Below are 15130 nucleotides of genomic sequence, written 5' to 3'. Positions count from 1 at the left end.
TTCTTTCCCCATTTTCTCATTTTTCTAATTAATTGTACTCGTTGGAACTCAAGAAAGCCTTAGGAGCGCCTTTTACAGACCAGAGGGGGGCTCTTCCAAGAAGGCCCCGCAGGGTCCTGCTTGGTACTCAGGCAAAGCTTTTCTATGGATTCTTTCACTTGCTCTCCCCAACCTCCCTAAAACATCCATGCTGTTAGCCCATAATATGCATGAAAACACTGAGACTCAGAGGGTGCGTCCCTGGCTGCAGCATCACAAGTTAGCCAGAAAGAAAGCCAGCGCACTTCCCGTCTTCCTTCATCACGCTGGGACCAAAGCAATCCACGTTTTCAGTCTATTTAAGTGAGTGAAAGTTTTCCTTGCTCTGAGTGCTCTGTAAAAAAATAATAATAATAATAAAATAGAAAAGATTTAGATGCAATAGATCTGTCCTCTTGGAAGGCCCATTGGCAGCTGCTCTTGGCTGGGGCTCTTTCTGGTCACCGTGCTTCCTGGCAGCTTCTGCTCTTGCTGTCCAGAGCCTCCATCAAAGCCGCGCACAGCTGGCCCCCGGCACAGCTGTTAATGGAACTGTGGTCACTCTGTGGATGTCTCTTTTTAGACAAAGAGTCTGCTGAAAGCCCCTTGACAAATCAAAACTTGTACCGGTGCCTTTTCTTTTTTCCTGCCGCCTCCCCTCCGCACCCCAACAGCTGTGTCTATGACCTGGCACTGCCCCCACTTGAAGGGCTGACATTTAATTCCTTAATCCTCTGTAGTCCTGGGCTTCTTAGCAAAGGGAGTCCTGTGCCAGGGCGCAGAGCACAGAAACACACCTCCACGCCCTGCCCTGGCCTCCTTCCCGGGCGAGGGCGGAGCAGCCGGGGAACATAGCTGTTTTTGATCAGGGACCAGATGAAGGATGCTTTCCTCGTGTGCTTCTGTCCTTCCTGCCCTTCCCGCCTCACAGCCTCCCTCACCCCAAGAGGCCAGGCAGCTAAAATCACTTTGAGGCTACTGATCTCTTCCTGAAGGTGGGCCTGGGGAAACTGAAGAAAGCATAACTCACTTTGAACCCCCTCCTCCCGAGAGCCCTGTGCTCAGGGCCTGTCCGGGGCCTGTCCTGGCCACCATCTGGCTCATCACCCTGAGCCAGCCTCTCATTTTTTGCTCCTAGGACACCAGCCAGGGAGAGAAGGAAGGGGGTGGAGGCCGGCCCTGGTCCCTGATGGCTCCCCCCTCAGGCCAGCCACCCCAGAGGCCACGGTCGTGAGAGCCCAGAGAGGCCAAAGCACAATCTGAGCATGAAAGGTTTGGCTGTTGTGATGACCCGGAAAGTGAGTGTGTGGAAGCTGACTGTGTCTGCAGCTCCTCACAGCTCTACTGGGTATGAACCCACCCACTAGTCACAGCATCATGTCCTAATTTCATCAGGAGTTGGTGAAACCTTTCCTGAGTGGGAGAGTGGGCCTGCTGCCTGCTGTCACGTGGCCTCAGTGCCCAGAACAGGTGTGCAGGAAAGAGGAGCAGAGAGCCCAGGAGCTGCCCTTGGCTTCTGCCTGTGTTTCTCCAGCAGAGCTGGCACAGGCCTCAGGGCTCCCCTCTCCCTCTTCTTACTCTGGGAAATCCAGGTTCACCATTCCAGGACTTTTGTGGGCTGCTCTATGCCCTCCTAACTGTCACCTACTGTCCAGATCACAAAGCTCTCATAATAAGAATTCCATCTGGGAGGCGCTCACCGCAAACCAGCATTAGGGCAGTTGTTCTTTTTTTTGTTGCTTGGGTTTTTTTTGTTTGTTGTTGTTGTTTTTGTTTTGTTTTTTTTTTTTTTTTTTGTATTTTTGCCTTTTTGCCTTTTCTAGGGCAAAAACGCGGGATCCGAGCCTCGTCTGCAACCTACACCACAGCTCACAGCAATGCCAGATCCCTAACCCACTGAGTGAGGTCACAGATCAAACCCGCAACCTCATGGTTCCTAGTTGGATTCATTAACCACTGAGCCACGATGGGAACTCCAGGGCAGTTTTTTTTTTAATGATTGTACCCATGGGAATTCCCAGGCCAGGGATTGAATCTGAGTCTCAGCTCCAACCTACGCCAGATCCTTTAACCCACTGCACCAGGCTGGGATTGAACCCAAACCTCTGCAGTGACCTGAGCCACTGCAGTCGGATTCTTTTTTTTTGGGGGGGGGGGTCTTTTTTTATTTTTAGGACCACACTTTCAGCATATGGAGGTTCCCAGGCTAGGGGTCGAATGGGAGCTGTAGCTGCTGGTCTGTACCACAGCCACAACAATGCCAGATCCAAGCTGTGTCTGCAACCTACACCACAGCTCACAGCAATGCCAGATCCTTAACCCAATGAGTGAAGCCAGGGATCAGACCTGCGTCCTAATGGATGCTGGTCAGATTCATTTCCGCTGAGCCAAGATAGGAACTCCCTGCAGTCAGATTCTTAACCCACTGTGCCACAGTGGGAACTCCAAGGGCATATGTTTTAGCTGCATTATATCACTCAGTCCAGTGGGTCCCAGATGCATCTGCACTTTGGAGTCACCTGGGAGCTGCAGGAGATTACAGATGCCTCTTTCTTACCCAGAAATAATTATTTAATTGGCCTGGACTGTGACCTAGGCTTTGGAATTTAATTACCCCACCCCACCAATGACCTAGGCTTTGGAATTTAATTACCCCACCCCACCAATGATTCTAATGTGCAAATTTGGAAACCTCTGACTTAATCTTAGGACCCTCAGAGATAGGCCCAGACCACCTCCTCTACAGATGGAGACCCTAAGGTTTAACAAACCTGAGTGGCTTTCCCGAGCTCAGCCCAGCCTTAAAGAGAGAGCCAGCCTCTGGAGTCAGGCTAAATCCTTGCTTCTCAAAGCGTGGTCCACAGACCAACAGCATCACCTAGAAGCTTCTCCAAAATGCGAATTCTGGGACCGTACATATTCAGACCTACTGATTAGAAACGCTGGGCTGGGGCCCAGTGCTGGTAACAAGGCCTCCAGGGCCTTGTGATGCCTGCTGGAGTTTGAAACCACTGCTGTAGGGACATCAGGAGGCCCCCAGGGTGACGGTGATGTGCAGCCAGCCTGGGGAGCTACAGGCCAGCCCCGCAGAGGTCCTGTGACTTTATCGTATGTAGGATCATCTGGGCTGCGGGTTAAAAATGACCCATCAGAGAAATTTTTTCAGGCAGTTAGAAATCCCAGAGTTATTCTGCTTTGCGTACTGTTTCATGTTTGTGAATTCTAAAGTCAGCAGCAAGGCCCCATTACAGGCAGGGACAGACTGTGCATCCCTGCTGCCCTGCAGTGATGGGCCCGCAGAGCCTCAGCAGCGGGTGCCTGATTGATGGCCCCATAGAACCAGCGCCAAGACACCAGGTAATGAGATGAGCCTGATCAGGGCCTCGAATTCTGGGCTGCTAGCTGCTTGGTACCGTCATGGAGAGGATGCGGGAGGCTCAGCGTCTTCCAGCAGCTGTGGGGCTAGCGCCAGGCTGCAGGAGGCGGCCAGGCAGGTGCAGGATCAGAGGAGAGGAGCGACTGGTTCTGAGGTTCCTGGGCACCAAAAGGCACCCCTGAACCCCAGTCCTAACATCTCTGTATGCAGACCTCAGAGGCCAGGGAGCGACTCAAGCCCCCGACTCCCCCGGCCTGGAAAGCCTGCATCCAGAAAGAAACATAGCTTCCTTTATTTTTTTTTAAAGCAAAATAATAACTTGACACAAGTCCAAGCAGTGAAAAAGATACTAAAAGGAACTCAATTTAGAAAGGTTTTGAGTAGGCTGAAAACAGATGTGGCAAACCATTTCAGGATATTCTGGGAGATGAGATGGGAGGGAGGGATGCGGAATGGCTCATCAGCCTCTTCTGGGCCCGCCCAGCCAGGTGCCTCTGCTCCGAGGTGGATGCCATAAGCACGTTCCGGAAGGAGCTTCCTTCCTCCTAATGCCCATTCGGCTGGGTTGTTTGCATCCTTGGCTCTCTAAGCTTGGAGAGCGGAGGAGGCACCAGTCCCCGTGGCCATTGGCCCCGGGCAACCCCTGGACCTCAGGGCCACTTCCTGCCGCATCTGCCCACCGTGGGGGGCACAGGGGGACGGGGTTGGGGGGGTGCCTTGGGGTGGGGGCAGGGGGGCCCAAGGGACTTGAAAGAGCTATCTGTCCGCAAGGAAAGCCCTAAGCCTTCAATACCAGGCTGTTGTTTTCCTAACTCCCAGCCATGGGAGCCCCCACCCCTGTTGACAATTTGGAATGTGGAGGTTAAGGATCCTAAAACAGAAGAGGTGACTATGCCATGTGCTTACAACAATCACATTCTGATGAGGCACTTTTATTAGACAAGATATATCTTGTTAACAGGTTGCAAGCATGTGTTCTGTTCCTTTGTAATTTTGGGAGAAATACAGGATTTTTGACTTAGGTGTTCATTCCATCAAGACCTGTATAACTTTAAAAGTGCACATGTATACTCTATTTGTAGTTTTGTATCTGTCCATCACCCTTGGTTTGTGTGGTTGTAGTCACAAAAAGGTGAAAGCAAGCCCTCTGAAACAAAGACTTGAGTACCTGCCCTAGAAGCATCTTTGTTAATTACCATGGTGAAAGCAATCAGACATTCTGTAAGTGAAATTAGGGTTGCAGTCAAATTAAACATCACAAGTATGCATTGACCTGCCCAGACTCACCTTACATCTAGGACTAGAACTGGAGAAATTAGAGATCTCTCTTCTTCTGGAGTATTATCGATCTGGCATAGGCATCCATGATGTAAGTCTTTGAAATGTTACAGATAAGTCAAAATATTTATAAATATTTATACTTTATAAAGCCACGGGTAACATCCCCATGAGGGGAAAGAAAGATTCCGAAAGAAAAAGGAAAATGTAATGAGGGCAGGTACCATCTTTGTCTTGAGCTGCACAGTGTCTCCAGCCCCTGATGAGTCTGGCTTACATCTTTCCCAGGTACATGTAACAAGGCTTAGCTGGAACCGCACTGTATTGGCTGCCAGAAAGTTTCAGGAGGAAACAGCTAAGATAATGACCAGCCTGTACCATGCTGGGGACCGTAGTGTACCAGGGTGTTCAGAGTTCTGGGAGAGTCCATGTCAGTCCATATTTCTTCCTGTAAATGGTCCCAATCTTGGATTGTCCTTCCTACACTGATCCTGTGATTGTCTTCATGAAATTCGGTTCTGCGTGAACCTGCTGCATATTTACTGTGTATGGGACGCATGATGGATTTGCTGGGTTTGCGGAAGTAAGCAATGCAGAGTCCTTGGCATGCTGGCAGTTAATGAGCAGGTGTCCAGGAGTGTAATAAAAGTGTTACACTAGCCGAACAGGCGTATCTTATCAGAACACCAAGAGAGAGCTCACATGCCTGGAGGAAAGACTTTGAAGGGGGGGAGTGGCATTTGAGATATTCTTTGACGAATGGGTTAAATGTTCTGCTGGAGAAAATGTCTAAGTAGGGGGAGAACATTCTAACCAGAAGGAATGGAAGGGCTAGGAAGGAGTCTGGACCAGGAGGTCTGCTTGGGGATTGGGCAAACTACTTGGGAAAACTACATAAAATATGAAGGCAGCGTTATAAAAAGATAAGGGTGAAGATGCTACTCGTGGCCAAATGCAAAAAAAAAGAAAAAAATCTTTACATGCCAAACCAAAGTTAATTTCTATTTAATTTCATGGGCAGTAGTTGGAAATAGAAGTTTACTGAGCAGAGAAGTAACTGCCATTGGGATTAAACTCGGAAGGCTTTCTGCAGTTACTGGTATGGATAGAATAGGATGCCCATGAAGAAGTTACCAGAGCCTGAACTAAGATGGTGACAGAGGGAATAAAAAAGCTGGGAAACGGAGTTCCTGTTGTGACTCGGTGGAAAGGAACCTGACTAGTATCCATAAGGATGTGGGTTCGATCCCTGGCCTCGCTTAGTGGCTTAAGGATCCAGTGTTGCCATGAGCTGTGGTGTAGGTTGCAGATGCAGCTCGGATCCTGAGTTGCTGTGGCTCTGGCTGTGGCGGGCAGCTGCAGTTCTTCCCACCCCCTCCCCAGCCTTTTTTCTTATATTTTTCTTTACAAGTATAGTCAATATATAGTGGAGAAAAGTATAAACCGACCATCTCATTAACACTTATTAGGTACTATTTTTTTCTTTCTTTTTTTTTCTTTTATTACTCAATGAATTTTATTACATTTATAGTTGTACAATGATCATCACAACCAAATTTTATAGCATTACCTTCCCAAACCCTCAGTGCACCCTCCCACCCCCTCAACCTGTCTCGTTTGGAAACCGTAAGCTTTTCAAAGTCTGTGAGTCGGTATCCGTTTTTCAGATTCCACATGTAAGTGATAGCATGTTATGGTGGTGTCTCACCGTCTGACTGACTTCACTTAGCATGATAATTTCTAGGTTCTGATTGGACCCCTAGTCTGGAAACTTCCATATGCCACATGTATGGCCCTAAAAAACAAAAACAAAAACACAGCTCTAATCTTTTCATCTTTACTTTTGGTTCTCATTTCCTGCTCACACCACCTCAAAAATATTTGATCAATTTCTGAAGCAAGAAGGGATTTAGAATTCAAAGGAGCTAAACTATCACAAGCTATTTTTTATAGTTTCCTTTTTGTCCTGTCCTGAGTAGAGACAGACAGGAAATGAATGGTTACTGTAACCGGGATGTTTGTAGTATAAATACAATTTGTTAACTTTAGACCATTTTCCTAGGTTTTACTCCTCCCATAACTCAAATTTGGTTTTCTTCTGGGGAGAGAAAAAAAAGTATAGGTGACCTAAAAAAATAAACCTTGGTCTTGAGTGTACAGCTTACCTTTTGTGTACAAATCATAAACTATAAATTGTACTCCATCATTTGGAAAATTCAAAAAAAAAAAAAAACCCAAACCCAAACCCTAAATCTTCATTTTCTTTGTGTTTTCTAAAGGTCAAATGCTGCAAATACTGGCCAGATGACACAGAGATATATAAAGACATTAAAGTCACCCTAATAGAAACAGAGCTACTGGCAGAATATGTGATAAGAACATTTGCTGTTGAAAAGGTAAGTTTTCACACTTCTTTGAAAAGCTATGGTCAGACATGAGCAGTAGTACCAGCCTCATGAACTTATCTGAGATGATTCCTACCTGATCACACCTGAATGCAGGTAGGCTCCATCCATGATTTCTCAAGATTGCATTTTGCCTTCCGATTCTGTAGAGGCTCAGTTTCATCTTGAAAGCTACTCATTCCCATTTCATGAAAAATCTATAATTTGCAACGAAACCAGAGGATGATGCCTCGATGTCTCCTTCCTCTTGCTTTTTTAACCTGGTTGATATGGTTCAGCCCATCTCCCTGTCCTCGATCACAGACAGTTGGATCAATGTCTTTCATGTTGCTTCTCCGTGCGGGTTTCCCGGTAGCGAGTTAGCATCAGGGTGGAGATACGGGTCCTAACCCCTCCTGGAACCGTTCCACTTCCTGGAGGCTTTTCGGGCCTGTGGTTTCATACAGACTGATGGATTTTTCCTGGGGCCAGTTTCTGCCTGGAAACCTAAGCAGACACGGGACGCTCTTGCATGAGCCGGCACCTCCATCATTCACTCCCATACTGGTTCCAGCCTTTGCACCTGCTGGCGTGGAGCCGTGAATGCCATGCTGTGTCCCTCTTTCTCAGCCCACGTGCATGGATGGGTCTGCCTCTCTGCGCCTTCTCTGGAGGGCATAACAGAGAATCTCCCTCCCCCCCTTTCTGCTGACACAGGGAGGGGCCGGAAGCGAAGCAAACTGCAGTCCATCCAGAGAAGTGTCACAGGTAGGCTGTGGGGAAGCGGAGGTGATGGGGCTGAGAAACACTCTGCCTTCCTGTCCTCGTCTTACCTTCGAAGAAGGGGACGCCCGGTTTTGTCCTGAGGCCCGCAGACTTTTCTGTCTAGACCTGACTCTCTGTGGCTGAGCCTGACACCCAAAATAGCCCTGTTGTCACCAGTCCACCCATGGCAGGGCCCCTTGGAGGAGTTGGGGTGTAAGTGGACCTCTGGGCAGGAGCTCCCGGACTACTTCTCTCATTCTTAAGGCATCAAAATGCACTGTCCTGATTAACAAAACCCAGAAAGGAGGAAGCGGCAGCATTTGCTTACTGGCTAATTCACCCTCATGTTTCAAACCACCTCTCCTGGTTTTCAGATCCGTGTTTGTCATAGACTCACAAGGCTGAAGAGACTTTAGTTTATTTTAATATGTGTCTCATACTATTTAGCATTTTTTCCTCAGCCTGTCTTTTTTTAATAAGCAGGCGGGAGGCTTGGAGGCCTCAAAGAATGTGGAGTTCTGGTTGACTCAGTTCTTCAAGTTCTGAACCTCACACTTTGATGTCGAGTTTTTTTCCCCTTCTTAGGCAGGATTGGGGGGAAAAAAAGTATGGAGGATTTTTGTATGGCTCTTGGCAAGAGCACTCATGAATAACTGCATTAAAACCGATAGTGATAAAAGACCCTGAATATTTTTTCCTTTAAAAAAAAATCGTCCGAAAGCCATCACTTAAACATGGAGTTCTTTGAACAATAGTCAGCTCTCTAATAAGCTGAAAATGCATCTCTGTTGCTGAAGGAAGGGTTTGTTTGTTTCTTTGCTCTTTTTTTTTTTTTAACCTCTTGGTGTATGCTCCTCCATTCCCCAGCTGCACAGAAATGTTTCTGAAATGCCCAGTTATTTTAGTCATCAGACAAAGAGGGGGTGCAAGGAAGGACAGGAAGGATGAGGAGCTTGTTAAGGCATTTGGGGAAATCAAAATGACATGTTAGTGATGTTCTAACCCAGCCATTGGAATCTTTAAGGAAAACAAACCATTAGTAATGGAGCGGAGCACTTCTTGTAAGTTTTAAACTTCCTCATGAGAAAAGAAATGTAAAAAACAAAAAACCAAAACTAACCAAGCAGGCACTTGGAGAGTTCAGAGATTCTTATTCTATTTTGAGTGTATTTGCATCCAGGGACCTAAAGGTGAAAAGTGAGTTGGGCTCCCTTCTGCGACACAACAGGCAGGTTTGAGATTTGAAACAGATCCATTGCCGTTTCTCATGGGATGGTCATCTTCCCCACCCCCCACCCCCCACCCCCGTGGCTGAGGGCTCAGAGCTAAACAGATCAGAAATAGCAAAGCTCCCATTGTGTGGGGAAGAAGACAGCTGAGAAGTTCCTATGGACCTGGGCTGTCCCGGTGAGTCTGTCCCCGCCTGGGCTGGCAGAAAGGAAGCTGGTGACAGGAAGCTGGTGGTGGACACCGAGCTCTCTCTGCCTGGCACGTCCCTGCGACTCGGAATATGGGCAGGAATCTGCAAAACAGAACCCATACCAAGGGGTTCATCCACTCCATGCATCTTTACCAGGCACCCAGTCTGGGCTAGGCACTGCTGTTCATCTCGGGGTCTTCCTTCCCATTATTTTACAAGGAAAATGAAGTGACTATCAATTACTTTTTTATATAGCATGAATACTTATTATGTGTATATTATCTGTAGTATAATATTCACAGAGTATTAATTCTTATTAATGAAAAATAAACAAAAAATATACTTGATATCAACTTGGAAAGTACTGGGGTTGTGATTGCTAATCACATCTATGATTCCTCCCTGCCCAAATATATCAAAAAAAAGCTAAAGGAGAAACTGCCATGTCCACGAATAAGAATAAGAGGTGAATCAGGAGCAGTTTCTGGGAGTTCCAACTGTGGCCAAATCAGTTAATGATCCGGCTCGTCTTTGTGGCAATGCTGGTTCAATCCCAGGCCCAGCACAGTGGGTGAAGGATCCAGCGTTGCTACAGCTGGGGCATAGGTCACAGCTCCAGCTCAGATTTGATCCCAAATCCTTGGCCTGGGAACTTCCTTAGGCCACAGGTGCAGGCCAGAAAAGAAAAAAAGAAGCAGCAGCGGTTTCTGTCACTAATCTTGTCAGTAGTAAACACATTAGAGGTTGAAAGTTTATTTGGGGCAAAGGTTTTCTGCGTCCCAGACACTGACAGTTTTACCTTGCTGAAAAAGTGAGTCTCAGTTCAGTTAGGGGCCCATCTCGTTAAGGGATGGAATACGGGATCTGGGGGTGCTGGATCTGGAAGCTAGCAGGGCTAGAAAGGGAAGTGCTCAAAAAAATTAAAAGTAACAGTGTACAAGTACTTGTCCTCTTCACAATAAATACGTATTTATTATGTGCCTTCCTGCTTCCTGGGGCTATCCTCTGCCCCATCGTCCTATGTAAACCCAGGGGACCTCTGGGGGTCTTAGGAGGTGACACAGGCGCATCCATGTGCCTTCTGATGGGGGCTTTGGCCAAATGTTCCCATGATTTCAGTGATAGGAAGTGGGGGGTGGCTCCTAACCAGCTGGTTATCTTGCTCTGGGGTCACAGGGCAGAGTTAGCAGATGACAGGAGTGATTTTCTTTTGTGAATCCCTGACGGCTAAATTCCTGAACGCTTCAGCTCTGCTAAAGAAGAGCATGGTTTTCAAAGAGCAGTAAAGCTTCGGCACTTGTGCATTATGAAGCCAAGAGAGATGAATGCACTGATGATGGCAAACGAGTCTTATCCTAAAACCTGTAATTGTTTGCCTCTTCTAGTCTTTTGAAGCATGGAAAAATTCTGAATTTCTTCCCAGCTAAGTCTGTGTGAACAATGACTGATGGTGAACGAGACAAGGTTCCTAGGTATTTGATGTTGAGATGATAAAACTAAACCCAGGGCCTAATGCAGAGATGGTTTAGGAAACCGCGCAAGTTTGATCTCAGATTACCTCCAGCCTTGATTCTAGAAATAACTGTTGTTTTCAAAGCAGACTCTTGTTCTAAAACACCATCTTAATACAGAGGCTCATAGTTAGAAAAGAAGATGATGAATAGAAATCCACTTAATTATTCTCAAAACAAAAGTAAATTAAAAAAAAATTGGAGTTCCCATCATGGCATAGCGGAAACGAATCCGACTAGGAACCGTGAGGTTGCTGATTCGATCCCTGGCCTTGCTCAGTGGGTTAAGGATCCAGCATTGCCGAGAGCTGTGGTGTAGTTTGCAGATGAGGCTCAGATCCCGCATTGCTGTGGCTCTGGTGTAGGCCGGTGGCTACAGCTTCGATTGGACCCCTAGCCTGGGAACCTCCATATGCCACAGGTGCAGCCTTAAAAAGACAGAAAAAAAGACCAAAAAAAAAAAAAAATTTGTCTGTTTCCTTCTGTCTGCCTTTCAGTTCTATGGTGGACCCCCTCCTTCTTAAGTTTACTGATCTACATAGAATTCCAGCAAAAATGCCTCTTGATTTCCATGGTGTGTATTTGCTGATGTGCCTGTTCCCCACAGAAGCATGGTTTGCACCTGATTGATGGTGACAAGAACGGATTAAATGTTTACCCCCTTGGAGTTCCCGTTGTGGCTCAGGGGGTTAAGACCCCGACGTAGTGTCTGTGAGGATACTGGTTCAATCTCAGGCCCAGCGCAGTGGGTTAAGGATCTGGCGTTGCCATAAGCTGCAGCATAGGTCACAGATGCAGCTTGAATCTGGCGTGGCTGGGGCTGGGGCGTAGGCCAGCAGCTACAGCTCTGATTCGACCCCTAGCCCAGGGAACTTCCGTATGCCACAGGTACAGCCTTAAAAGAAAAAAGTACAGTAAATAAATATTTGCCCCAATTAAGAAAAGAAACCCAACAAACTTGAGTTGGAGGTGAAAAGTGTTTCCCTGACTGGTCTGGTTGGAATGTGATCCTTCTTCCAGTAACTTTCATGCACAGCCTCAGCTTGTACTTGGCCGGAGTGCCTGGTGCAAACAGCACCAGGATTCAGGAGAGCCACCTAGGGCTCTGGGTCTGGGCAGCCAGTCCCGAGCACACAGAAAGCCCCTCAGTTCCTTCCTGTCTCTGTCCGCTGCCTCTTCTGTGGGCCACTTCTCACACGCCATGATCAAAGTGACTTGCAAACTGTTAACAGGGTCTGCATTTCAGAAAGGAGGTTCCAGGAATCCAAGAGGTCATCTGTTCGCTGTGGCACCTGCCAAATAGCTTTTCCCAAACATCATCTCCCCCCTCCCCCACCAACATCCTCCTCCCCGTGAGGAGGTTTCTAAGTGTGTCCCACCTCAGGGTGACCTTCTGCCCAGTGGTACAGGGTTTCCCAGGCCTGGGCTTACCGAGTCAAGGGTCCCAGGAGCTCTCCTGGCTCCTCATCATTGATTTTCCTCTGTTCTCTTCCTGTGCTGTGCTGACCCATGGCCCATGGCAGCGAGGTGTTCATGAAATCCGCGAGATCAGACAGTTTCACTTCACCGGCTGGCCAGACCACGGGGTCCCCTACCACGCCACTGGGCTGCTGGGATTCGTCCGGCAGGTCAAGTCCAAGAGCCCTCCCAACGCAGGCCCGTTGGTGGTGCACTGCAGGTGAGCAGAGGCCCAGGGCTCCGGAGGGAAGCCTGGGGGCCATGGGCACAGTTCTCCTCGGGGTGATGAAAACGTCTGCAAACTTGATAGAGGCAGCACATGGGGAAGGTGCCAGGTTCCACTGACTCTATGCTCTATGAGGGTCCTTTCCTGCCTCATGAATTTCACCGTCAGGCCGCTCTAAGAGCAAGCGGCAGGACAGGGGCCATTGTGCCTCCCCTGACGGAGCCCTGTCTTTTCTGCAGCGCTGGTGCGGGGAGGACCGGCTGTTTCATCGTCATCGACATCATGCTGGACATGGCGGAGAGGGAAGGCGTGGTGGACATCTACAACTGCGTCCGCGAGCTGCGGTCTCGGAGAGTGAACATGGTGCAGACCGAGGTACTGCGCCCCTGCCCTCGGGCTCCGCCCCCAGTACCCGTCCTGCACCCCTCCCACGGCCAAGGGGAGAGAGGAAGCCCCCAGAAGAGTGATGCACCACCCAGCTGTCCCTCCCTCTCTCCTTCCCTTCCTCCATCCCCTCTTCTTTCCTTTTCTTCTTCTTTCATAAACACAGAGAAGGCCCGGGGTACCCCAGGTCACAGAATCCGCTCCATGAACCTAACTCTCCTCCCTTGCATCTGCATCCAGGGTCCCAGTCCAGGCTCTACACTTAAGCAGTCAGGGAGTCAGCATCATTTCCTTTTATTGAGACTTCTAAACTAGCTGGTAACCAGAGCAAGACCACTCCTGAGAATAGCCGGGCATTTGCCAAGTGGCTTTTAAGAGTAATCTCTGCATTTCATTCTCCTCCTGCTGTCCTTAAAAATTCTGCCCAGTGGCCTGGCATCATGGGAATTCACCCATTTTCTGGAATAACTCTGTATCAACTGGAACTTCTGTAAATTAGTATTTAAGATGTATCAGGAATTTTATATTTTTTAGAAAAAGTATTCCATCCTAGTCCCAGGAAATTCATATTTTTACAACTCTTTGATCATTTTAAGTAGGCACTATACACACCACCTGGAAAATGATTCATGAAATAGAATAAGTAAGAATCTCTTACATTTAGATTGAGCATTAAAGTTTACAAAAGCCACGGGGGAACCTAATTTCATTTTTTCACTAACGGAGAAGAATAGCAGAAACTGTAAATGCAACTTTCACGGCCTTTCTTTTCTTTAGAACAAGGGTCCCTTTTTTAGAAGATAATAATGATCACAACATATTTTGAATGTACTTTACAACTGATTAAATGTTGCCACAACCGCTTTTTCTCACTCAATCCATCTCTGAGGTGTTGCTTGATAGGACTGGGCTGTTTTTGAGAATTAGGAAATCTAGTTATTTATAAAAAATAAAACGGCAGTTGGATTCTTGCATTTCATGTAATGGGAGATCAATAATAAATATGGTGAAACTTTACTGATTAACTGTAGGGAAAGTCAGGGCCAATTCAGAATTAGAGGCCAGTGTTAGTTAAACCACAGACTTGTACGTACAGACAAGAGCCCTTCCCTTGGACACTTAAGGACTTCTGTAATCATCACCGTAATTAATGTTTCAAAAAAAGGAGTTCCAAGTGCTTGGCACTGTTTATTTTCGTACTGATATCAGGTTTCCCTGGACCGTCTTTGCACCATTATTTTGGTTAGCAAATTCCTCTTTTCATTATATAGAGAGAAGATTCTGCTCTTCCCTCCTCTGATTCCAACTTGTGGGATCAGAATCACGGAGACGAGGCAGCGGTAGTGTCTCTCACATTACAGTGCTTGCTCTGGTATTTATCAGTGTCTGAGTGGTTTCAATCGATCTGTTTAACGCGTCTGCACTGAGCCCCTGTTTATCTCTTCCTCCCATTATTACACTCAGCACGTGGCCAGTCCCTAAGGTGCCAGCCGTCCTACGTGGGGAGCAGGGTTGCTGGTTCTGGAAGAATCCCCTCCCAGCAGTTAGTCCCCGCCCCCACTTTCTCTCTGGAGGGAAGTTATTGTCTGTGATGGCCGGACTACTGCTGCATTATTATCTTGACAGTGTGGGGCTGCCTTCCCTCCTTCTCTAGTCCTTTCCAGTTATTTGGTTTCTCCACTGCTAACCAGTCCCATCTTCCCCCCAGGAGCAGTATGTGTTCATCCACGATGCCATCCTAGAAGCCTGCCTTTGTGGGGACACCTCGATCCCTGCTTCCCAAGTCAGATCTCTCTATTACGACATGAACAAGCTGGACCCCCAGACAAACTCCAGCCAGATTAAAGAGGAGTTCCGGGTAAGTCATGCTACAGGGAGAGGCGATCAGCTCAGACCCTGCTCCTTGAGTATTTCGAGTCAGATCCCCAACCCTTGAGCCTCACAGCATCTCTCAGCCTTGGCACATTGACATTTGGGTTCTGTCCCTCTCTGCCATGGGGCTCTCCTGTGGGAGGTCTAGCCACATCCCTGGCCCTTACCCAATGGGGGGCAGGCAGCCTCCACACCAGCTGTGACACATGTGCAGACATTGTGTCCCTGGGGGCAGAGCTACCTGGTTGAGAACCACTGGCCAGCAGAGCCAGGCCCCCCTTGGCAAGCAGTGTAATGGGGGCGAAGCCAAACCAAGCAAGGTGCATTCAAGGTACTCGCTGGGCAAGAATTCTTCCTGCCGTGTCTCATGTTCACGTTCAGTCTAAATGTCTGACTCTAGGCCAACCTCCACCCAGGCACTTACTCCCCAGCATCCCA

General features: G+C 47.9%; 1 protein-coding gene across 13 annotated transcripts in view; it reads left to right on the top strand.

The window, feature by feature from the left end:
• Positions 1 to 15130, top strand: part of PTPRM (protein tyrosine phosphatase, receptor type M) — a 742666-nt gene that overhangs the window by 702035 nt on the left and 25501 nt on the right. For 7 of the 13 annotated variants that reach the window (XM_021097712.1, XM_021097707.1, XM_021097710.1 and 4 more), the window contains 5 exons: positions 6952 to 7068; positions 7774 to 7824; positions 12276 to 12430; positions 12676 to 12811; positions 14529 to 14678. In XM_021097712.1, the coding sequence (XP_020953371.1) occupies positions 6952 to 7068; positions 7774 to 7824; positions 12276 to 12430; positions 12676 to 12811; positions 14529 to 14678 (609 nt within the window). The remainder of the gene's footprint in view (positions 1 to 6951; positions 7069 to 7773; positions 7825 to 12275; positions 12431 to 12675; positions 12812 to 14528; positions 14679 to 15130) is intronic. The other 6 variants (XM_021097709.1, XM_021097711.1, XM_021097714.1 and 3 more) reach the window with 1 other exon arrangement.

Source organism: Sus scrofa, chromosome 6 (assembly GCF_000003025.6).
Source record: "Sus scrofa isolate TJ Tabasco breed Duroc chromosome 6, Sscrofa11.1, whole genome shotgun sequence".
Lineage (NCBI taxonomy): Eukaryota > Metazoa > Chordata > Mammalia > Artiodactyla > Suidae > Sus > Sus scrofa.
The sequence above is the reverse complement of the archived record's forward strand: the minus strand, read 5'-3'. Positions and strand labels throughout refer to the sequence as shown.